This window comes from Pomacea canaliculata, linkage group LG1 (genome assembly GCF_003073045.1).
Source record: "Pomacea canaliculata isolate SZHN2017 linkage group LG1, ASM307304v1, whole genome shotgun sequence".
In the NCBI taxonomy this organism is placed as follows: Eukaryota; Metazoa; Mollusca; class Gastropoda; order Architaenioglossa; family Ampullariidae; genus Pomacea; species Pomacea canaliculata.
The window spans coordinates 31,466,782-31,490,150 of NC_037590.1; the positions used below are offsets into that span (position 1 = coordinate 31,466,782).

Genomic DNA, 23,369 nt, shown 5'->3' on the forward strand with positions numbered 1-23,369 from the left:
GTAAATAATGTATTGTGATGTAACGGCTTTCACATAGCGGGTGGTGTGGTCAGGGAGCGTGGCCTTTACACGAATGTCTCTTATTTTCGTACAAGCACATCTGGTTGTATCAAAATAAATTTCTGGTTACTTACGTACTTATCTGTGCTGATGCGTTTCTGAATATTCTGTGAGAGCGTGGAGTGTTGGTATTCATCTTTAGGAGGTCTGTGCTAGTGTGTGTGAAAGAGAGAGTGTAGGTGTGTGCACGTTCCACTTGGTGCTGTCCCACGCACTATCACAAACCTTCCTAAAAATATCCTAAATTGTGCCAGCACATAACGGGTTATGCCGCCCACTTTTTTGCCATTCTGTGTTAATGAAAGCTCTGCACCAAAGATGAGACCCCACTGGTTTTATTATTTCCTATGTTTCAGCAATCATTAATAACACCAGTCCCATTTAATGTTTTTATGTCCACGTAATCGTGAAAATAATCCAACAGAATCTTCTCGTCAAGTTTTATGACCAGTAAATGCTGAAAAATATTCGTGTTCATGGTGTACGTGGGCGAGCGATACATTGGGGAAGCGATTGGCACAAACGTATAGATGCTGGGAAAGTTACATGCTGAATTTCTTGTAGGTTGGCAAAGTTCGCGTTGCACCATCAGAGACACTGGTATCACTATCATGTACCTGTGCCCACACACACATGTGGCTGAATAAATTGAACAATCGGAATGTGTATTTTACTGTTAATATAGGTGATCCTGACTGCGAGGATGATGTTTCTGTGTACAGTCATTGTTTACAGTCATTAGAAACAAAATTGCATTTTACTAGACCAGGCCTTTAATTGTTCTCAAAAGTAACTGCTTGTAAGACCAGATGACGCCAGCCCTTGCTCTGCTTTTTTTGTCCCTGACGCTGACGTGGGCATTGTGGAGAACATAGTCTCATGGGGCTTGTCTGTCCACTCCTCAGCGTACCCTATGTTAATGGCGCGCTGTGACCACGACCTGTTCCTCTGGAATCGGCTCGTCTGCTTCTATCCAGATGCAATCGTCCGTAACCAGATCCCTCTGGTTGATGCTGGCTTTGGTGATGGCCAGAGACTGGCACAGTTTGGACGGTCCATTTCCCAGGTCTCTAGCCTTTAACGTCTTCTTGGACGAAGACTTGCTCCCTCTCAGTTCCAGCATCTTCTCCATGCCTTCCACTGGCTCCACGCTTCGAATCAACACGGCGGCTCCCTCTCCTAAGGAAACACAAAAAAACCAGACAGGTGTATCAGGTATATGAACTAGTCTCTTGATCATCAATGCTCCCATTTTTCTACCATATCTGACTCTTCTGATCGATGAAGCAATTTTCGAGGCACTCACTCTCCCCCAACCCCCACCCATTTTACGTTTTTGAGGCATTAAAATAAGAGCTACTGTCGGCTGGAAAGATTTTTCTTTTGTTTTGTGCAGAACCTCCACTTTCTTTTTTAATGAAAACCACGTACTCAGTCAGGTACAAACAGAAAAATGAAAGTTAAAAGAATGTTTCGCCAACAATTAGACCAATTGAAAAATAGCACAATAGAGTGTTTTAGACCTCGTTAAGTGTTCTCTTCAAAGAAAAGGGGGCAAAAAAAGAAAGCACTGCTAGTGAGAGGGTTTATAAGCTGGCTAGCTGGCAGGTTTCTAGACAAATAGGTAGAATTGTGTTACGACAACAGAATAAATAGTCCGTGTAATAACAGCAACAAAACCACTGTTCTAGAACACTTAAAAAAGAACTTGTCTGACAGACAGTAATACTATTTTAAACTTGCCTTCTGAAATGGCTAAAGAAACAAACCTCACTTGTATTCAGAATTCCTCTAATCATGATCAAATTTTTGCAGAATACATAAAAATCAAAGAAAAGTCATACAATAATAGAAAGCTTAATGGTAAATCTAATACAAGCAGTTATTACCTTGACTGGATATATTTATGCAGCAGTATATGCCATAGATATTGTACACATAGGCTGTGCCAGGCTGCATGAACATTGCTTTATTACGGTCAGTCTGACCTTTGTACGAGTGAGCTGCTTTGTCCACTGCTCCCAGATATGCTTCTGTTTCCACAATGCGAGCAGCTATTCGAATCCCATCGACCATTCGCACAATTCTTTTCCCAGAAGAGCCATGCAAGTTGTTGGCAAGGAAACTGTAAAAATTGCGATTCAGCCTCTCTGATAATTTAGCCTGGGGTAGGATTTCTTTTGGAATGTCATTTTTGTGAAGCAGTTCCACAGAAGTTGTCACTGCAATTTCCTTAGATGTAGTTTCTTTGATATTGAACTGCTTTTCTCCTTTGAGTATGATCGATGATGAATCACAATTCTGAAATGTGATGGGCTTAGAAACAGAGAGTGAGAAAGCATCTTCTTCTGAGCAAGAAGATGTCAAAAGAGCTGTTGAAGTTGTTGCAGAGCATGATGCCTGATTTGATCTGTCTACTACACGAAGTTTAGGCAGTGCTGAATGCTTCTCATTTTTATACCTGTCACTCAAATCTTGCACACTCCTTTTAGCCATAGAGATCAAAGTCTAGAACAAAACCAAAAGATCAATTATTTATAAGTATATTAGGTTATACTAGCACAGATCTGCTTGCATGCACAAGGGGTTTGTTTCTGTGTGTGTTTCAGATGATACCTGGATACATATTCACATTAGGAAACATTTGAAAGACTCCATATGGCATATGGCATTATAAATACCACCCATAATACTGCACACAATTGTTTCTGGAAAGTTAACTTCTATTAATTATGAAAATTGCATCTTTATCCAACTATAAACATAACAAGCAAACTAGCTTATGCAAATTTGTTAAAGTCATAAAGCTAGTTATTATTTATGACTACATGGAAGCAGATTTCATTAATAATCAACATTACACTTGACTCTTATCACCTACGAACATGGTATGACAACTACTAATGCTAAAACTTGTATCTCCCAGCATACTGCTCAGGATTTACCATGTCGCTATATCACTCTCTTTAAAAGCTCAGCTTACAGGCAAAGATTTACAAACTTGTTGACTGGTATACTCGGATCTTCAGCCCTCTGGTGTTATAACCCTATACAACCAGTGTCAAGACTGTGCTGAAACACCTTCTATGTAATACATTGCAAAGTAAAAAAGTTATGCTCCTTCAAATATGTCTATACACTGTTACTGAAGAAAACAACCTAACTGCTCCAAAATAAGACCGGAAATACAACTGTGTCATGTTAAACTTCTTTGCGAATTTACAGTAAACAGATGTCACGCCTGTATAGGGGATTTAGACTGTGTAACTGTAACCAAGCTGAAGCTTTACGTTTATTTAATTTTTAATTTAATGCTACGTTTCATTACAGGAAACCAAGACAGATATGAGCATCTGACTAGGAGTGGGGAAGATGAACTGCCTCAGTATGATTTTGACCACTCTTTGAAGCAAAAGTATATGTGTTCCATCGCAAAGCATGATCATGAAATATCAGCATCTTCTCAATGACTGTACAGGGGACAGGAAGATGGTATAAAGATGATTGTGTCTTTCACTTCTAGAGCAAAGTCTGCATCAATGCTAAACAACTGCAATTTTCCAACCAAGCACAAAAACAAACCACGAAATCTACAATGTCAAGGTATACACGAATAATTGAAGTAAAATAATCTGGGCTGTATATGATTATAAACCAACCTCCAATATGCTTTCAGGATAAATTGTTAATCGCTGTTAGTATACATTCGAAGAATCAAGATATACAAAGGTAGACAACTCCCTGTTTGGTGGCTAGCAGAGAGAGTGCTCTCCCTTGAACTGTGGTGTCAATTCACCCGAGAGCCAGCACGGACCCCGGGATAGACGATCTCTCCGCGCCTCTTGTTATTTTAATCGTAAGTTATTTTCCCAGTATATAATAATATGTTTACTATTCGATTGTCAATATCTACATTTCATTCAGTATAGACTGCAAGCGTTAGGACAAGTGCACTAGGATCTACATCACTACTTAAGCATAGAGATGTTTACAAGTGATTGGTTAGTAAATGAGGAAAAAATAACATTAATGCAGCGGTTCTCAACCTTTTACTTGTGACGCCACCCTGATGAACAAAGGTACGTCCGCGCGCCCTCCTTAGCCAGCAATGTCAGCTAATTTCACTAATACCGGTATAAGAAACTTTAAAAGAAATGACCACCAGAATTAATGTGACCGATGGCGCTGATCTTGTGCAGTTCATAATAGACAGACTGACAGACAGTCGTAACTTGTTTAGCAAGAATCATATCCGCAGTGACAATGAATACCAGATTCCTGATGGAGTACGCAAAGGTGATGCCTATCATTTGTGTATCATCAGCATATGATTGATGAGAAATGTTGTGAGACTGGATGCAAGATGAAAGTGGTTTTATATACAGAATGAACAGAACTGGGCCGAATACTGAGCCTTGAGGAAAGAAAAAAGTGAAACAGATATTGAAGCAGAGAGAGAGAGCGATGTTGGACCATCAATAAACACAGTCTGCTTCCTATCAGGAGTTGAACCACGCTAGTGCAGGTCCGGAAATCCCGTAGAGGGTGTGTAGTCTATGAAGGAGCAGAGAGTGGTCGTTGGTGTCGAATGCAGCAGACAGGTCCTAAAGAGTGGTGTCTGTCGGTGGTCGCTTTAATTAGAGTAGTTTAAGTGATAACGTAAAACTTTCAGGTTATTTAACAACTTTCACGTTATTTAACAACATTCCACGCAATAATGTTCTGATTTCTAATTTTGATTTTTCTTTTTTGAATGCACATTCTGACGATACTCTCTGGAAAAGTGGCTGGTCCTGAAAAGGACCTTCAAAAAATTCCACGCAATTAGGTTCTGATTATATTTGTCTAATTTCGATTTTTCTTTTTTGAATGCACATTCTGGTGATACTCTCTGGAAAAGTGGCTGGTCCTGAAAAGGACCTTCAAAAAATTCCACTCAATAAGGTTCTAATTATATTTGTCTAATTTCGATTTTTCTTTTTTGAAATACTCATTCTGACGATACTCTCTGGAAAAGTGGCTGGTCCTGAAAAGGACCTTCAAAAAATAAATATTTTTTACTTTTTTAAATTTTTAGCTTTTTCTGGCGTTCTAAGCTCAGTGAGTCGTCGCAAGTGCTGGCCTTACTATCGCCTTCGTCGTCGGCGCCTTCGACGTCGTCCTCGCTTCGACGTCGTCCTCGGCGTCTTCGTCGACCTCTTCGGCGTCTTCCTCGGCGCCTTCGTCGGCGACGGCGAGATCGTCGGCGTCTTCGGCGCCTACCGCGGCTGCGATGTCGCCGTCGACGTCCCCGACTCGAATTGGCCGAATCACTGCGTTGTCTTGAGCGCTTGCAAGGAATTTCCTGGCCATTTCCTCTGTCCACCATGAACCGGTTCTCGGAAGAAGTCTTCAGCGCTCCTTCTCGAAGGCCTCTGCGGACAATGGTCTTGAGCTGCAGGAAGGTGGGCTGCAAGCCGGTCTTCGAGGCGATCGCCTTGCGAATGTCTGAGAGCTTAGAGCCATTCCTGTCCCCCAGCTGCAAGATGGTCGAGGCCACCCGTGACACTGTGATCTGCTGCTTGCCATGGGTCCTCCCGTCATTGGAAGACTGGAACTTGTTGGATCCCTGCATCTTGACAGATGGGCGACCGAAGACTGTCGCTCACCATTTATTGCTAGCGGTTTCTATGGGGAGAGGTTTCTATGACGGGCAGCCGGTCGCTTCTTCGCTGTGATTGGGAGGAGACTATGGCAACGCGGTTAGCAACACATTTGATTGGGTGGAGATTATGGCAACGCAGTCAGCAACACACGGGGTGATGTGAGGGGGGTTGTCATGGCGTGTGATCAACACAGCAAAGGAACGTGATTACCATGGTCACTGCCAGACGCTAATTCTAGGTCTTTGTTTACGTGGGAAGATACAATGACGTACACAGCATGACGTCAATTTCTTCATGTTGTTAAAGCTGACTTCGAGCTATTGAGGCGGGTCGGGAAGAAAACTAATGGCGTTCAATTGAATGAGACATGATCATTGGCATCCTATTTAGATGAGGCTATAATCTGCATGCGTACAAAATCGCTCGTAGTTTGAATAAGCACGTCATATTTTGTTACAGGTGGAATAAAGGCTAATTAAAATGAAAGCAACCAGAATACAATAAAGTCACATAACATAGAAACTAGATAAATTATTTCGATTATTATTTACATCTATATTTAACACTTTCAGAATTTCTGTACTTGATATTTTTATTACAAAATTGATGTGGTGATCAATGTATTAATCAACTCTCTCATCGCCGTTAATCCTCTCTGACTAACGCCATTACGGTTTTAGTAATTTTTACAAGTCGATCGTCCCGTGGATAGACTGCCAAACAATCATGCGTTTCAATATTGCACTGCAATTTCAAACTTTGTGATCATCTTGATTGATTGTTGATCCATTCTGCTCAAGTCCAGTGACTGTAGATCTGTCTCATTGACATCTTGACCTATGATTGTCATCTGGCAGAATAACGGCCCGACAAGTTGGAATACAAGCTCACACCATTCGTAGTAGTAGTATTGAACAGCATGCAGCTATCCTGTTTCGTTGTTACTTGAGTTTGTTAAGATATGCGTAGAAAAGTCTGACTGGTTCTTTTGCAATACTAATATTTCTGTTCAATGTATGTCAAATCGAGTTAACGTGTTGGGAGCAGCAGACATTTGTAGTGTTATCGGGGTAGCTAATGACGCATGAAACCCCATGCCAAGCTTCATATTTCTTTTTTAAAAATGTAAAAGTTCAGAAAGTTTGAAAAATTGGACCACGAAATAATTAAGAAAATTAGAAGTTTCACCGTTACGTGATTTTGTTAAACGTGTTTTGGTTTGTTCATTTTTCTCTGCCGTTTGATTCATTGGATGAAAAAAATTTTTTTAAGATAATATTTACCTTTCAAGTTATATTTCATACAGCCTTCTTTATTTTTCTTCCTTCTTGTAGAAGTAGTAGCACTTCACAGCACACTTTCCTGCTGGCAGCATTTGACATAAGTAATCCGTCAGCAATATCCATGGAGACTGCTAATCACAACACAATCTCGCCATAGGCAAACAGTATGATGCATAGAAACTGTAAAAGTAAAACAACGGCGTTACGCAGAGCAACATTTCAAGGTCTCCCACTTTTAAGGGAAGGTGAAGGAAAATGAATACTTCAAGTTTTAGGGCAACAATATCCAGGTACTTGATAATGGAAGGTGACAACAGCCTCAAAACACACATGGAGCAGGGCGACATGAAACCACAAATCCACGATAAAACACACTCATCATCAGCGAAGTCGTTGAGGAGTAGAGAACAGGCCCGCAGATCAGAAGAGCCGAAAATGTTTAAGTTGAAAACTGTACAGTTTAACGTTTCAGTGAAGTAGGCACAAGTAACCCAAACGATGCACAGATCTAAAATATGGCAAGATGGCGCAGACGTTGTACGAACGAACAATTCAAATCTTTTTTTTTTCAAAACCCAGATCTTTATATTTCATGCGATGTCTACGGTACTGTCACAAGTTCGTGGTACTATTGTCTGCCATACGCACACTTTTTTCTGATTATCAGAAACAGTTTACATCAGGAATACCTCAATCCCAGTGCAGCTCTCATGTACACACGTTGAAGAAAAAGCTAAGCTTGCAATAAACGTTCAATATCTACACGGTTCATGGTAAGCGGTCAAATCATCCTATTGCTTCTTTTGTAAAGACTTCATCAACATCATCATCATCATGTGTAATAAAGATTTTTTTCAGACATGACTGAGCTAGTGCCAGTTCTATGCTATGCTGGCATATAATGATTGGAGACTTGCAGGACACTGCAGTGTATGGATTTTATTATTTTCTTTCCCATCCTACTCAGTCACTAAAATTCTTTTGTTCTTGTTTTAGATTTTAGGCAGCCTGTAATTTAGCGCTGCATCTATTTGGATAAATTACAGTTGATGAAATGAAGCTTGGTTGTACTTGGCATGGTACATTTTGTGATCAACAGCAGGCGCAGCAGAGACCTTTAGTAACTATACTGACATGTGTGGTCTATACTGGCATATGTCACCCATTATTTTGCCCTGACCTGTAATTCTTGCCGATTAGTTTGATAATAAGTAGCTGCATGTGGCAATGTCATAACTGGGCAAAACCTCCAAAGTGGCCGAAAGTCCTATTGTACTGGCAATGCATTGGCACACAAGTTAGGACTTAGATCAGCATGTTGACCAAAGTTTCACAGCACCAAAATGATTGCTTTCCAGTGAACTTGCTTAACTTGCTCAATCATTCGGCATTTACCATTTATCATCTTTTACGTTTTACACTTGTGTGTGTGCAATCACTAGGAAGATTTCAAACCGATAATACGATAGATGAGGAGATTTAAATTTTTAAAATTATTTACACAAATATGCCGAAAAGCTTGGGCATATCAGACATGAAAGCATAATATTATAAGAATATCCATTTAAAACACTACACACATTCCATCATGCAGTTTCAACAAAGACAGAGATATTCTTAATTTTTTTATTTTCAAAATATGTACACCTACATGATAATGCACGGTATGAAAGAGAAAAAGACCAGATTGCAAATCACAAGAATATATGATGAGTATATATTTCTACATTTGACCATTGTGTAATCGCCTGATTTGGATTATAAGTGACTGGTTTTTTTTTAAAAATAAAGTAAATGGCTGCTTGAGAGGAGCATCACTGATTCATATAAACCATCTAAATAACAATAAAACTGTATCTTTTCATTCATCAAATAATTCCATGTCACAAAAGTAGCTGTAGATAATAAGATAACACTTTGAAATAAGAAATCTGTTCATCAAAATGTGTCTTGTGTACTTCTTTGAAAAAAAATGTTTCTAGCATGAAGTTATGTGTATGCATCTCTAAACATTTGCTTCTTTTTGTGTCTTAAGCAGTTTGCTCAGCCTCACGGCTTCAGTAAACCTTGGATTCCTGTGTTTTAAGTGTTTTCAGATTATTGCACGCATAAAAATATGTAGCGATATCATTTTTATCACAGTCCTGATTAACTAGCAATATGATCCATAGGCACAGTGGAGTAAGTGTCTTTTCTGTGTAACTACATGACTGCTTTATGGCTATAGACCAATGGTTTGCTTAAATGTGAAGACAATCATTTATTAATAGATATGTCTTCTGCTCATCCTAATCAAGTCAAATGGACTTTTAAGTGTTTTAAACGCTTCAACGAATCATCCACTAACTCAACTAGTTGATTTCTACATCAAGCAGTGCTATGTGGAGTGGTATAACATATAATAATACATGTTGAACAGCATATGTGTAATGTTTACAAATTCCACAATGTGTGCTGCAATGGTAAGATGAGGCAGTAAATGAAGTTAATTTTAATTCTTAACCAATTGGGTTCACGATGATCTTAGGGGGCTAAGCATAATGGCGTTGGTCTCTGCTTTTATAGATGTTAGCTGAAAGCAAAATTATTCTAATAGTCAGGCAGCTTCGACTAAGCTCTTAGTGGCCATCATGTGCAAAGGCCTCCTGTTTCTTTGTTTAAAAACAAAATCCATCAGCTTCTCTGCACTTTCATGAATCGGCCTGGTGTGAAGCTTACGGAGAAGACTGGCTAGCGTTCGAAAGTCTGAAATGAAGCATACTCGACTTTAAAACATTTGTTTTCCAAACGAGTGAAGACCATTTTCCCACATTTTTCCAGACAGCCCAAGAAGAAAGCGAATAGTCACTGGAACAGTCGTGAGCAGAGCCACATAGTTTATGCAGAACTGATGTTTCTGCTTCACCACTTTAAAAACCTCTGAAACTTGCTAACTACTGCTGCGGACAAAATGTTTGTTTGTCCTTGTCTTTCATTTACGGCAACAACTCTCTGAGCGAGAGTGCATGAAGAAAATACGAAACTTAAGTGTCCATCAACAACACAGAGGTCAACTCGTCCTTTTATGGAATGACAATGTTGTGCAAGCAAGGCTGTGAAATTGTCTACTTGCACCGAACCAACCGGGCTTCATCATTCATATGCAGGCATGCATCCATGTGTGCATGTAAGGGTAAAAAAAAAATTGTCTAGTCAATATTGTCATCAATACAAACTTTCCCTCAGTCGTAAGGTAGCACATTTTCACAGGAACGATAACTGCTGCATAAACGTTCCTGAAGGGTTACTGTTCGTTACTCGCACCACAGAACAGGCCGGACGGTTTCTAGAACTCTAGAGGATTTTTCTTCCATTATTCCAACACTTTTGTCATAAGTGCAATGTCTTCACAGTTCCATCTCTTCGTTCTCTAGCGTGCAACAGACCTGCTGGACGCTCCAGAAAGCATCATGAGAAATACAACTGCAGCTGTTTCTGTCATGCACTGTCATGCGAGTTTCTTGTTGACAGGTTTACACGGGGGTATTCCTGTCACTGGGTTTCCGCGGGGGTCCACGTCACTAGGTCTCATAACTGTCCTTGTCACTAGATTTCCATGGATATTTCTTGACAATGCTCACTGAGAACTCTCTGTAACCGCGTCTCGTCCACAGCCCATTGAGAACTTTTTTTTGCCACAGCGTCACGTGATGCAGGATGTTGTGAATTCGTCAACATAGAACCGCGTTCAACAGACTTGTGTACTGAAACAGAATGGAGGAAAATATAACTTCACGTGCCACGCAGTAGAGTCGCTACAGACACTGCCACCTACTTATTTAGTGAGTGGGTATTGTACACTGTGGGCTGTACCAAAACTTTGCTTGTGGGAAAACTGCAGCCAGGCGACTCTTATTTTATTGCAGTGAAATTTACCGTAGACTGAAGTATAAATATGATAAATATATTTATAATGTTATAAATAGTGTAAAGGTTATAACAAATATCTAAAGGTGGTTGGAAAAACCTACTATCAGTACATTATGTGTGAAATATTGGTATGCACAGCCTCTCCGTTTTCGTTTACTGTAAAATTGGGTCAAAAGTTTGAATCATTAAAAATATCGTATCGTTTAGCGTTCTTACAACTCAGTTGAATATATATCAAAAATTTAGAACTAAAGATAATACCAAGCAAAATGTGTCTGTCTGTAAGGAGACAATTCTATCAAGTGCCACCCACCTATGCAATAAGTTGAACTTTGTGCTAAGAGAGTGCAGTCGATGGTGTGAATGAATATAAAGTATCGTTGAATTTTTTCCACTGTGTTGTAATGGGTAGGTATCTGTGCTTTAATATGTGTGCGTCTGTGTTTTTGAGAAGATGATGATGATGATCAAGAGTATGTCTATGTGCTCAAGTGCTCTATTTCTTGCTAAATAATTTTTTTTTTTAAAGAGATAAAGAAATAAGATACTTACAGTTTCATCTGTGGTGGTATCGTTCACATTTTCTGTGATCACACACTCATCTGCTGAGAAAATAGGATGAGAGAAGGAAATTAAGAAGAGCGCTGACCAATTTTTTTTTTCAAGTATATATAAGTCTGCATAAAAGTGATGGACCAGCAACAACCTTATCGCACCACCAGCTCCCAACCAATAGAACGTAATCTGCTCTTTAAGTCAGATTCACTCTTCTGCCTTAGAGGTCCCAGAGAAATACGAGACCTTTTTAATGGTAAGCTGCAACGGCAGGTAGGTGCAGACTCTTAGACGGTAAAATCTTGTTAAGTAATGTCCTTATTCTTGTAGATAAATCACATAGCTACGACAATCACATGTCTACGACAGTAACAAGCAAAACAGCGAAGACAGGAAGCTAGGACAGTGAAAGCGGTTTAGGCAGTTACAGTACACACCATACTCGTACCTTGTATCAGGGTCAGTTCGCCGGCCCATACGTTACTACCGTCGTCATTGTCCTGAAACATAGAGAAGAACATCAAGTTTCACGCCAGGAAGTCGGTGATTGAAATGCAGAAGAATATACCTCTATAAAGGAGATAATTATTCACGGCAAACGGCTTTTAGTGATTTTTGTGAACGAGTGAGTGAATGACCAAGTGAAATATTTGATAAGTGGACGAGCGAGTGACAGCGTATGTGCGAGAAGAAACAGGCTTACCTCACCAAATATCATCAGAATTTCCTCATCTGGAAAAGAAAATTTAATCAATGAAAATAGCGATTCGTGCGTATGTGAATGCATGTGTGTGGGTATGTGTATGTGAGAAAGAGTGTGTGTTTGCGCGCGCATGCGTGCGTGTGCGACAGAGAGAAAGACTTGCATAAAAACATAGTGACAGACAACACACTAGGCGACATCAGAAGGAAAATCGTAAAGGGAGACTACTAATCACAATTTGCTTGTTTCATTCGTGTTGCGTCCCTTGAAAAGTTCCAACCGTTAGCAGCATGGTTGGAATTCTTAGGGAACCAACCGCCAGCTAGCTGATTCAGTGATTAACCAGATGTTCTTTATTTCTCACTTTTTGTCTTAGGATTTACTATATTTTCACTTTCATATTATTTTTAATTCGTGAATAAACAATGAAGACCTTACAGATTGCTAATTATCTCTCGTATTGTCTTCCAAATGATCCCTTTCACAAAAACGAATAGGTTAGCTTGTGAATAGTGAGTGCATGACTGGTTGAATTTTGGGGATGTGAGCCCTCAGCGTGGTTTACCTGTGCCAATGATATCTTCAGGATCCAGAGTTCCCTCATCAGCTCGCTGAACGACAAGTTGCCAGAATCTCCCGACAAGGAGCGTGTCCGAACGACCCCTGCCGTCTGCTGGACCTCCCCATGGTCGGAGGCGCACTGGGGGACGGGAATGTGGATCCCCAGCTCACTTATCATCACGGGTGGAAGGGCTGGAGGGCAATCGTCGCTATCTCTATCGTTGCAGACCAGAACGCTGCCTCCACTAGTCAGCCTGCTGGAGGTTATTGTTGTGGTTGTTCCCCCTGACCTGCAAACGAAATCATTTTTTTTTAAAACAATTTAACGGAACTAATGCATATATACTGCATGCAGGCCCGTCACGCCACCGATGCCTAGTTACCATAGTCAATATATGCCTCGTCCGCCTGCCCCTAAGCACGGCCCTGACTGCATGTAATCCTATCAAGAGTGACTGAATGTCTTGTATATGCAAGACATGGTGCTCCCTTTACCCAGACAAAAGAAAATGTTATGTTATGCAATGTTATTTAATGATATAAATGACAAAAACACACAGAGAGAGAGACAAGTTCTCTGGGATGTTGCTATTAAAACAAGCGACCTCCGCAGCCTTACCTGTGCTGATGCCCAGCTGCCGAAAGTCCGGCACGTTTTCCAGTGCTAATGGGGTGTCTCGAGACTCCGTGTTGTCGCCAATGGATACCCCGCTGTCCGACTCCTCTGCCAGCTCCAGCTCAAGCTCCAGCTCGGCTTCCTGAGGTCAAAAGACGACAATTATCGAACAGCCTGTAAATGGTAAATGAGCAAGAAATGGGCCAAGGATAGAAGCACGAGAGGACAATAAACTCTGGCTTCTGACCATCGTCCTTACTGCTTCTATCCTTGGCCCATTTATAAGACAAAGCCGGAATACAAAGAGAACTTAGCAAAAGCTTTCAAAAAATGTATTACCTCACTTGTTGCCAAGGACTTTTTACACCTTCGACCCTTTCGAGGCTTTTTAGCTGCACAAAGAACAGATTTCCAATCATTACTTAAAATGGCATTTTTGTCTCACACAATAATCATGTTCAGACTAATTCAAGCTTGCTTTATGTGAGCATATATATATATAATTTTGCGATGGTGTGTTGTAGTTTCTGATCACGCTAACGGTTGCATTTTTCATTCAGACTCTTTTTGCTAATTCTAATAGACACACATTCGTGGTGTTTTCATTTCTCGATCACTCTAAATATTTCTTAATAATGGTGTAATCATTGTGATTTCTCAACCACTATGTTCACATTGCTCAATGGTTGCGTTCGACATTTCTCATTGTGTATATATTAATTAGTCATGGCGCTCGACTCACTTACTCAAGAATGTTAACATTTCATCGACACCAGAATTTCGTAAGTGCTTTATCAAGCCAGCTAGTCTTAATATTTAAAACTGCGCATATATGTATGTTGTCAGCCCTCCGACACAATACGGACCCTACTCTGAAGGGTCTGACGTGACCTAAATAACTTCAGCACGTGACACTAAAACCTCTCATTATACTGAAAACCCTCCAACTATTAGCAAACTTAAGGTGATAAGCCTCGGGCTGCTACCTGTCTTGCCTATAAAAAGACTTACCTACGATGGGCTTGTCTAGGAACTGGTACACGCGCTTGGCCGACTTCCCCTTCCGCTCTCCATCTTTAGTCACTTCCTTGATGTCTGGCACACTGTGCAGCGCGCACCGGAAGTTGGCCTTCCACGTCTTGTGGTTTTCCTCGTCCCCCTCCTTGTACTTCTCTATCAAGAGAAACAAGAAAAGAGCACTGACCTTGTTAAGGCGATGTTGATGTGTTCATCATCCGTTGTTTGTATGCATGCGCTTAAATAACATTGACACTAAGTGCTCTCCCTTCCGCACAATGTACTTTTGGAAATGTGTGACTGGGTGTGACTGGGTGCTACGGTGTCCTGCTTTGCATTCCAAGTCCGTTTAGCGAACTACGGCTTTTTGATCGACGTTCTACGTGATCAGTAAAGTACGAGAGAACTCGTCTATCCCCCGTTTTCGGACCAGGGGTTGGGGGACAGTTAGGGGCTGCCAAGCGTGACGGAGACAACAATGCTGTCAAGGACAGTCCTGTCAATGTCATACGGGTATTGTTACCACCCTTGCAGATCCTTACCTTACATCAGGGGCAGTAATGCTGCAGTATTGCGCGAGGTGCATTCACTTCCTAAGTGGTAGAGGACATTGCGAATGACCGAGGGACAGACAAGCAAGCAGACAGTTTACACTGAGGGTTATGCATATTTTCGCTCGGTTGTGTTCGGAAGGGAAGGGAGGGAGTGGGACGCACATGGCAGCAGACCGCTCGTGCTTGTGCCACCTTCTGATTCATGGGGTTGGATGGAAACATATGGCCTGGGAAGTCATTTGATCCGGCCCCAACCGTGAATCATATTAATAAAGTGTATTATGAGAAAAAAATCAAAACAAACAAAGAGCGTCCACGTAGTAGACAGGACACATTCACAGGGAGTTCAACACATGGTGGGACAGACATGTATGCTTCTCGTCGGCTGCCAGCGGTCTGTATGGACAACTTTGGAGAAATAAGCATACATGTGACAAATACAGCAGGATAATTTTTAAGTAGATAATTTTGCACGGATCGCGAACGATTTTATAAAAATCAAAACGGAAAAAAGGTCCGCACCCCTTTCCTGCCAACTCACTGAGCGCCCCGTACGAAAAATATTTTTTTTTAAACCATGTAAGCAGTTCGTTGTTGTGTGTTGTAAAAGTTTAAACTCATGCCCACACACACATCTACCATGTCTATCCATTTATCGTCTTCAGACATGACATGAGCAGGAAGTACAAGGAGAGTGAGAGAGTGATTAGATGTGTGGACATTTTGACATTTAGTGGGTCAAGTAGACACAGCGAGATGTTGGGGACCAGAGCAGGTCACTCTACTCCTTGTCATGTGTGCATGACTGATGCTTCTTGTCAAGGGCTGTTGCCACAACAACACTTGTCTTCCTGCACAGTGTGCCGCTGCACTTCCTGTGTTTCTAATCGACTCGCACTAACACTGAAGTTGAGGTATCTGCTTTTCTCCAACTTTGACAAGGGTCATGATTTATCGGCTTTGCTTCTCGACTTCTCGTCTTTGTCATCATTCGATCAGGTAAAACATCCCTGATCGCAGGTACGAATCGCGTACTTTGCTAGCAGAAAATTAATTAATGGATGGGTTTTGGAAGCTGAAATTTACAGATTATATCTACCGATATCTGCAAAAAAAACCCCATTCGTTTGGTCTTTCAAGCGACTTTGTCTATCAACCTATCATCATACCCCATGCAGACAGAAATGTGTTTTAAAATCCTTATGAAACGTCACTAACATAATATTTTCATTCATTTTAAATTGCATCCAATTTTGATATCTCTTAGAAAACATTTTATCCAAATTGCTCCAATAGGACTTTAGTATTTTGCAATGTCAGAATAAATGTTCTTTTTTTTTTCTTCTTTTTCTTCTTCCTTACAAGAACTAGCTCTAGTAACCTCACATTGCAGACAAGCTATCTGATACACCAGCTACTGCGCAAAAGCAATCTTAGACACTCCTGATTCCGACCTGCGTTCGCGATATTTTTTTTTTTTTTAAGTTTTTTTTTTTTTTTTAAAGTAGTATGCGTACCTTCGCATCGGTGTGTTAGAGTAATTTTTTTTTTTTTTTTTTGCATCGAAGTTCTTTTTTGTGAACTCGCTCTTGTGTGTTTGAACTGCATTCGCACCTGTGTGACGTAGGAATACATTCGCACCTAAGTGTCAGCCTGCGTTCTTACCTGTGTGCGTGGCCCACGCTTTGAACAGCGGCGCGTGCTGGCTGACGTCATAGCCATGGCGCGCGGCGTGACACCAGGCGACGACGAACAAGCCTTTGGACTTGTCAAGCCAGGACAGTTGCTCGCTCAGCTCGCCGCCATCCAACTTCTCCTGCAGCCAGTCCCGCATCTTCTGCCTGTCGATGGGGCGGATCGGGCGCCGCTTCACCGCCCCGCCAGGGCAGACCCCCGCGCCACCGGTACCCGTCTTGGTGGGGACCGCTGGGCACCTGTCGAGGGTTGCCGGGGACGATTCTTTGATGGTGACTTTTCTCGAGGACATGCGCCGGCGGCTCATTTTCTGAAAAACACACCGGTTATGTTTTTGTACTCTTTTGGCCGCTTTTTATGAGGCTGTTGTGTGCATGCTTATTTCCCCATCCACAGCGAGGAGGGAGTGAGGAAATGAGATGGGAGGAATGAGAGGGTGCCAGCTGGCAGAAAGCAACGATTATATACACACAAAGTAGTATGTAGTGTGCAGTGCACGTTTAACAGTTGAGCAAGCAACATTTTCAGACATCGCGCCTGCCAACACACTCTTTCTGTATTCTCTCTCCCTCTCTGTCTTTCAAAAGCATGTTCACGCATTCTTCACTCGCTCACAAGTACAGTTTATTTCATTTAAGTGATAGGAAGCAACTACTAAATGGTCGGACAACAGACACGCAACATTTTCAAGCATCATGCCTGCCAACACACTATATTCTTTCTTTCTCCCTCAAACTCACTCTCGCATTCTATCTTCGTTCTCTCACTGAACGGTCAAGTACACAATTCTGTCAAGTGATAGGAAGCAACTGCGAAAAGGCCGGGCAGACACGTGGGAGGAGGAAGATCACATTGCTGATAAATCTCATAGTTGCTTGCTATTTCCAGCAGATCAACGATATAGGGAGCTCCGTTATTTTGTCCATGTGTGTTTATGTGTGAAAGAGCTGAAGATGGTTGTTTGAGTTTTACGTGGTGCCAGCAACTAAGGCGATATCACAACGAGAGAGAAAAAAAAAAAAGAAACTGTGAGAGAGAGAGACTGTGTGGTTTGCAGACGTTAAGTGCGAGCAATGACTAATGATCATCTGTTTCTAGAAGCGTTTCCATGTTAGTCATACAAAATGTGGTATATGAAACATCCTTTTGGAACATTATGCATTATTTGTATTATAAATACCTATTGTTGCGAAAGAGCAATACAACCCTCCTGAGGCACACCATGTCAGTCTGGAAGAGCCAAAGCGGTGCGTGTGAAAGAGAGATAGAAGATTATGCACTCTCTCGAGTGTTCTCGTAAGTAAAGGTGTACTCCGGACCCAAACACTTGGTGAGGTCAGGGTGCACGGTGGTGACGGCGCACGACGAGTACTTCCTACTTGCCAACGTTGCTAAGTGCTTCGTCTAGCAGGACTGACAACCGCATAATGGTGTCCTTTCCTCCAATCCAGTCCCGTTCCCTTCTCCTACGACTGCCCCCCACCACCACCACCACCACCACCAACTCCATCACCCCCACCCCAGCTATCTCCCGCTGATCGGAACCAGCAGGAGCACAAGGAACAAGACAGAGATATCAAGGTCGCTGAGTGTCGTGTTATTAGAGGGGTCAGTCCGGTGACCCCATGCCATCAGCTGGAGTTTTATTACTCAGATTATTAATCATCGATTATATCAGCTGTAGCTTACCTTCCCTTGACTAAGCTTCTCTGCTGCCAGAACTGCGCCTGTGTTGCTATGAATCCACTTCCAGCTGTTTGACTCATTCATCCCTTCCCACTATCCCCTCACCCCTCCTCTGTTAGCGATTCACCATTCTGGAATCTGTAAATATCATTTTCCACCGAAATGCAAAACTTTTCGCGATTTTTACATACATCGCTGCTTTGCTAAACCCAATTGAGGTTTCGGGACCCAGCACGGCTAGTTATGTCGTGGCACAACAGTAAGCCCTCTTCAGGCCCATAAAAGAAGAAAGTAGAGAGAAAAGAGGCATTCACGCCTGTAAACAGCGACGAGAAAGTGCCATTGACGCAATCACACTTAGCCTGACTTGACCTCGGGTGGTGCGGATCCGCTTGAGCGAGTTTAGGGTTTGCTTTTGCTGCCCTCCATGCTAACTCCTCCCACTCTAGGGCAACAGATCAAGAAACAACCTCACAGAGAGAAGTTTTAAGTTTTCGCATTCAGCCCAGACTGTTTGAAAAGATCACCCTCTACTTATTTCGCGTTTTAGTTCCTTCTACCTACATTAAAACCTCGGTGTTCGCAAAAAGATATTGGCATTGGAAAGCCGTTAGCAAACATAATGAAAGGGTTCTTTAAAAAAAAAAACAAGGGGTGTGGCGGTTTAGGGGGATTATCACATTATAAGTACAGTAGCGTTGGGTTTCAATATCTCCCAGTGGTTGGTAAAAGTGCAGAGGGACAAATTACAGCCTAGCTGCCAAATCAAAGAACAGCTGTCAGATATGAGATATCAGCCCAGATGACAGATCACACAACAATTGTCAGACATCAATTAGCCTAGCTACCAAACCTCCTAGTCTAGCTACCAAACTTCCTAGTCTTCCTAGTCTAGCTGCCATATCTCCTAGTCTGCCATACCTCCTAGTCTAGCTGAAATACTTCCTAGTCCTCCTAGTCTAGCTGCCATATCTCCTAGTCCAGCTGCCAAGCAGCCTTGACCTGTGCCTGCACGCACACGCGGCACCACGGTGACCTATCAAATAACGTTGGCCTGCCAGCGCCCGAGCCACGAGCTCAAGGTGTTGCCGTGCACTGCGTGCAGCGAGGACGTCGAGTGGCATGTGCGTTCTGGAGTGAACGAGCTGACGATAAGACAGCCCATAACGAGGCTGACATAACGAACTAGGGAGAGGTAGCTGGTGGGGGGAAGGAAGAGCTGTCTGTTTGTACGTGGCCACTGGCAGATGAATGAGGACAACAACATTTCTGCACACATCAGCTAGAAAAAGAATGTTACACACGTTTCAAAGGATTGATGTGTTTCAGCAGCAGTCTAGCTACGTGGTACGTTTTGCGACAGTGTGGATACCTGATGCTACTGTGCATCTGTGCAATACACAGGGATTGTGTATTGAAGAAAAAAATAAAAACCACACACACAGCAGCTGCAGCAAAGTGTTGCATGCAGACTGACCCCGAACCATGTAGGAGTTCTGGACGGTGCTAACACCAAGAGAGGGGTAGAAACAACAAATAAATCATTCCGGAGAAGTGTTCGACGATTGATCAGTGTGAGGCAATCTCGGTTAACACTAAGGAGGCTGAGGCATGGACCGAGTCAGTCACGTGACGATGACAAGAGGCAACTGAAGTGCAGTCGCTGCAGAGCCGATGTTTTGACTGCACAGCCGCTGCACTAACCCTAAACAGTCGTGAGCTCGAACTAGGCCAGTCTCTCTCTCACTCACATGCAAAACAGTTTACACACACGATGGACTGCTAACAGATGCCAGAAGTTTGCACGTTTGACGCCCCGCTTACTCCCCCTTTGCTAGCACGCACGCACGCATACACACAACACGCGTCTTGGAGAGATTACACGATCGGACGAAATTTCAGTCAAGACACACACAGAAGAGAGGTCTGGTGTTCAGCCAGCTTACCTTTTTCAGCGAGGCCCGAGAGGTAGTCTCGACATAACGCTTTATCGTTATCAGTTTTGTCGTCGTCAGGGTTCTTCGTCGCGTGATGACGACCATCTTTGCCTGATTGGTGCAAGTTCCCCCGGAATACTTTAGTCGGTTGACGGTGCAATCCGTGTGATCTGTCTATATTTCTCTCCAGCTCGTCACTTATGTTGACTGCGGCACAGCTTGCAGTGTAACAACAAATGACGAGCAGCAATCTCCACCAGCCGACCCCTCTGCAGCTTTGACGAGATGCTATTTTAGACCGGGAAATCCCGCTTGGCTGTCGCGGTCTCGTCAACTTGGAAATCCCGTTCGTATCTCACCAGGGAAAAGTAATCAGGGAAAAAGCGAAGAAACATTTCCCTCCTGACGCTGCTGATGGAGGTTTCGGTGAGGTTAACTGTCCTGCGTTTGGACAGCAATGAAGGGTTCGAGCCTGTGTCTGTAGCGGCGGATCCTATGACAGCCGAGCTCTGTCTCTCTCGTGTTTAATTTCTCGTAAACGCGATTAGTGGAGCGTTATCAAAACACGGCCTTGACCTCCGTGTCCAACTGCCAACTGTCGAGGCTCTCTTTTTATCGCTTCTCTGACGCAAGCGTTTCCTGGAATCACTATCCAGCAATCGATGCAACCTTCCACCAACCTGGCGACTGGTGAAGGTTCGATTGTAAGCACCCGCGCCTGCAGCTGTGTGTGTGTGTGCAAGTGTGTGTGACGAAATAACAGGTTAACAGCAATAAATTGGAGTAAGTTTGAATCCATGTAAGCACGTAACCGAACAGATGAATCAAATCTAGCTATAAGGTGGGAGCGGGGAATGGTGGGGATGACTGACAATTGCTAATCAAAGGGCGGGTCAGCATCCCGAGAGAAACTGGGGGCAATGCCACACATCTTTCAGCGTCGGCCATCTGGCAGACAATAGTTCCGTGCTCCTCAGGCTCTTATTTCAGTTGAGGGATGGCGCGGACTAGGGGAGTTTGGCAGGGTCAGTGAGGTGACCTCGGGTATGCAAGGGACGTGATACTATGCGCGAGTGGTTGTCGTTGAGTTGGCAGGTGAACGTGGATGTTGCTGTAACTGAACACACTCGGATGCCACGAAGGTTCTGACACCGTCCTGTCAACATTGCACCGCGCCTGGAACCCGCGGGCTTCGACAATTGACTCTTGGAGATTAAATTCGTAGAGAGAGACTTTGACATGTTTAATTGCTCTTGTCTCTGCTGTGAATGTTGTCAGGTGTCACCAGAGCAGGGATGTGATGTGATGACAGCTACAGCCCACTCTTGAGACAGAATGTTAAATAACTTGTACCTTCCCTTCCATGGGCCGTTCTGCTCTGGAAGCGTGACTCAGACTGTGATGACAGTACAATAGTTGTTACAACAATAGCCTCAGGTCTTATTATGTTATTGGGGACATACGCAGGAAGTTAAAAGATAACAATTTCGTCGGCCATCCCTTTATGGTTCGCGCATTGATTACACGTGTAATGTCGGCGTAAACGGCGAAATGTATTTAGCGAGAACTGGGAGGGAAGGGAGGATTACTACATTCTCCATCCATCTCACGTGCCTGTACCCCTAGGCTCTGAGACAGTGTATGTGTGTTCAAAGAAGGCTAAAGGCTGATTGAAGGGTCGGAAGGTGACATTTTCAAGTCACGATCGCACAGCATGGCGGCTGCATTTCTCGGGAGTCCCGAAGACATGGCTGTGCGTGCAGCAGGGCGTGTCCCACCATGCACTGCCTTCCGTACCTGGCACTTTGGGTGCAATAAAGCCCCTGACCTCGACGTAACCCCCGCTTGAGATTATAAATCATCCATCATCCTTTGTCACTTGCCCTGTCTACTGTTGTTGTTGTGGTCGCTCATTACTCATCAAACAATCTATTCTAGCTGGTCTTTTTGTCGTAACTGATCATCACTCTTCACACCTTTCATGAATGAAATGATCCGTAACGGCTCATTATTCGTTACACCGCCGGTGTCTCTGTCCTGATCACTAGTATAAACACTCATAACCACCCGTCCTGCTAACCTTTATAACTGAAGCCTTCGTTACTAATCAAACCATCTGTCGCGTTCAGAACGAGGGTCTATTTCTTGAAAATGTCAAAGCGAACGGAAGAGTGGAGGAAGGCCCGAGAATCACTACATACTTAGGTCTATGCGGATATTGTGCACTGTCATGAAGAAATACCGAGTGAACGCCCTGTTTCCAACCCTTTGTCGACCCTGCATGAGTCCTCGCCACACCCTCCAACTTCATTTGTCCTGTTCACCGAGGACGTGGGGTTCTTGTACTAGTGTTAGAGATCAGAACCCCTTATCCTGAAAACACACTGGTGATGTTGTACCCTTCCTGTCTATGGTAGGTGTGACACAAGACACAGGACACAAGACAAGCATACGACACAATACAGAGGACACAAGACCAACATATGACACAAGACACGGTACACGTCACGATATACAACAAATATCTTCCAGCATGCATTGCGTGAGTTAATTTGTTTTTCTAACAGCAGTTTACAACAGTTGCTGAAGTAACTTTAATTGCAGACATTGGGCGTGCAGGAAGCAAATCAAGCAGTCCTCACAAAGCCTGTGCCTTGCTTTTGTTGCTTGTGTCCGTTGCCTGGGGCGACGCTGGCTTTCCGACATCGGGTGCAGGTGATAGCTCACGTAGCTGTGCGTATTTTTACACACCTGGAAGGCGAAGGTCGCCAGACGGCAAACGTGCCAGCTGTCGTACATTTCGGACTCCACAACGGTTTTCTCAGCCTTCGGGTGAGTGCATACGTGTGCATTCAGACAGCCGAGTGGTTACAGCGCTGGTGTTCCGGCTTTTAAGCGCACCGGTTCGATACCCGTGTAGCGCGATAAATCATTTTCCCACCATTTGTTACTGGTACGACCGAGACAGGAAGCAATAAATAATTACTGTTCCAAGCAATAACTTTGGTCGACGAGAGTTTATACAGCAGGAGATTGGCCGCTCATGGTCGACTTTGATGAGATCACGCAATATAAATTGATAACATTTTGAAAGAGACTGCTTGTTCACTGGTTTCCGGGTCATTGCGACCCAAGCCATGTCACTCCA

General features: G+C 43.0%; 3 protein-coding genes across 4 annotated transcripts; all 3 read right to left on the reverse strand.

Moving 5' to 3' along the window:
• Positions 1 to 735: 735 nt before the first annotated feature.
• On the reverse strand, positions 736 to 2,152 carry LOC112573942 (DNA-3-methyladenine glycosylase-like). Its single transcript, XM_025254656.1, is given in 4 exon segments — positions 736 to 936; positions 939 to 981; positions 983 to 1,239; positions 1,950 to 2,152. Coding segments are annotated over 4 exon segments (603 nt in total). The 5' UTR covers positions 2,137 to 2,152; the 3' UTR covers positions 736 to 820.
• Positions 2,153 to 5,125: 2,973 nt separating this feature from the next.
• LOC112561011 (probable ATP-dependent RNA helicase DDX46) lies at positions 5,126 to 5,674 on the reverse strand. The gene has a single exon (XM_025233134.1). The coding sequence runs from the start codon at positions 5,672 to 5,674 to the stop codon at positions 5,126 to 5,128; it is 549 nt and encodes a 182-aa protein (XP_025088919.1).
• Positions 5,675 to 8,600: 2,926 nt separating this feature from the next.
• Positions 8,601 to 20,766, reverse strand: LOC112562390 (interferon regulatory factor 2-like). Of its 2 annotated transcripts, none has more exons than XM_025235649.1 (10): positions 20,231 to 20,766; positions 16,569 to 16,908; positions 14,344 to 14,505; positions 13,672 to 13,724; positions 13,336 to 13,474; positions 12,721 to 13,006; positions 12,156 to 12,184; positions 11,901 to 11,952; positions 11,450 to 11,499; positions 8,601 to 10,731 (listed from the first exon to the last, which is right to left on the reverse strand). In XM_025235649.1, exons 1-6 carry the CDS (start codon positions 20,324 to 20,326, stop codon positions 12,981 to 12,983), a joined length of 816 nt encoding a protein of 271 aa, XP_025091434.1. In that variant the 5' UTR covers positions 20,327 to 20,766; the 3' UTR covers positions 8,601 to 10,731; positions 11,450 to 11,499; positions 11,901 to 11,952; positions 12,156 to 12,184; positions 12,721 to 12,980. The 2 variants fall into 2 exon arrangements, with proteins under 2 accessions (XP_025091434.1, XP_025091426.1); XM_025235641.1 differs by having other exon boundaries at positions 11,450 to 11,502.
• Between the last annotated feature and the right edge of the window lie 2,603 nt (positions 20,767 to 23,369).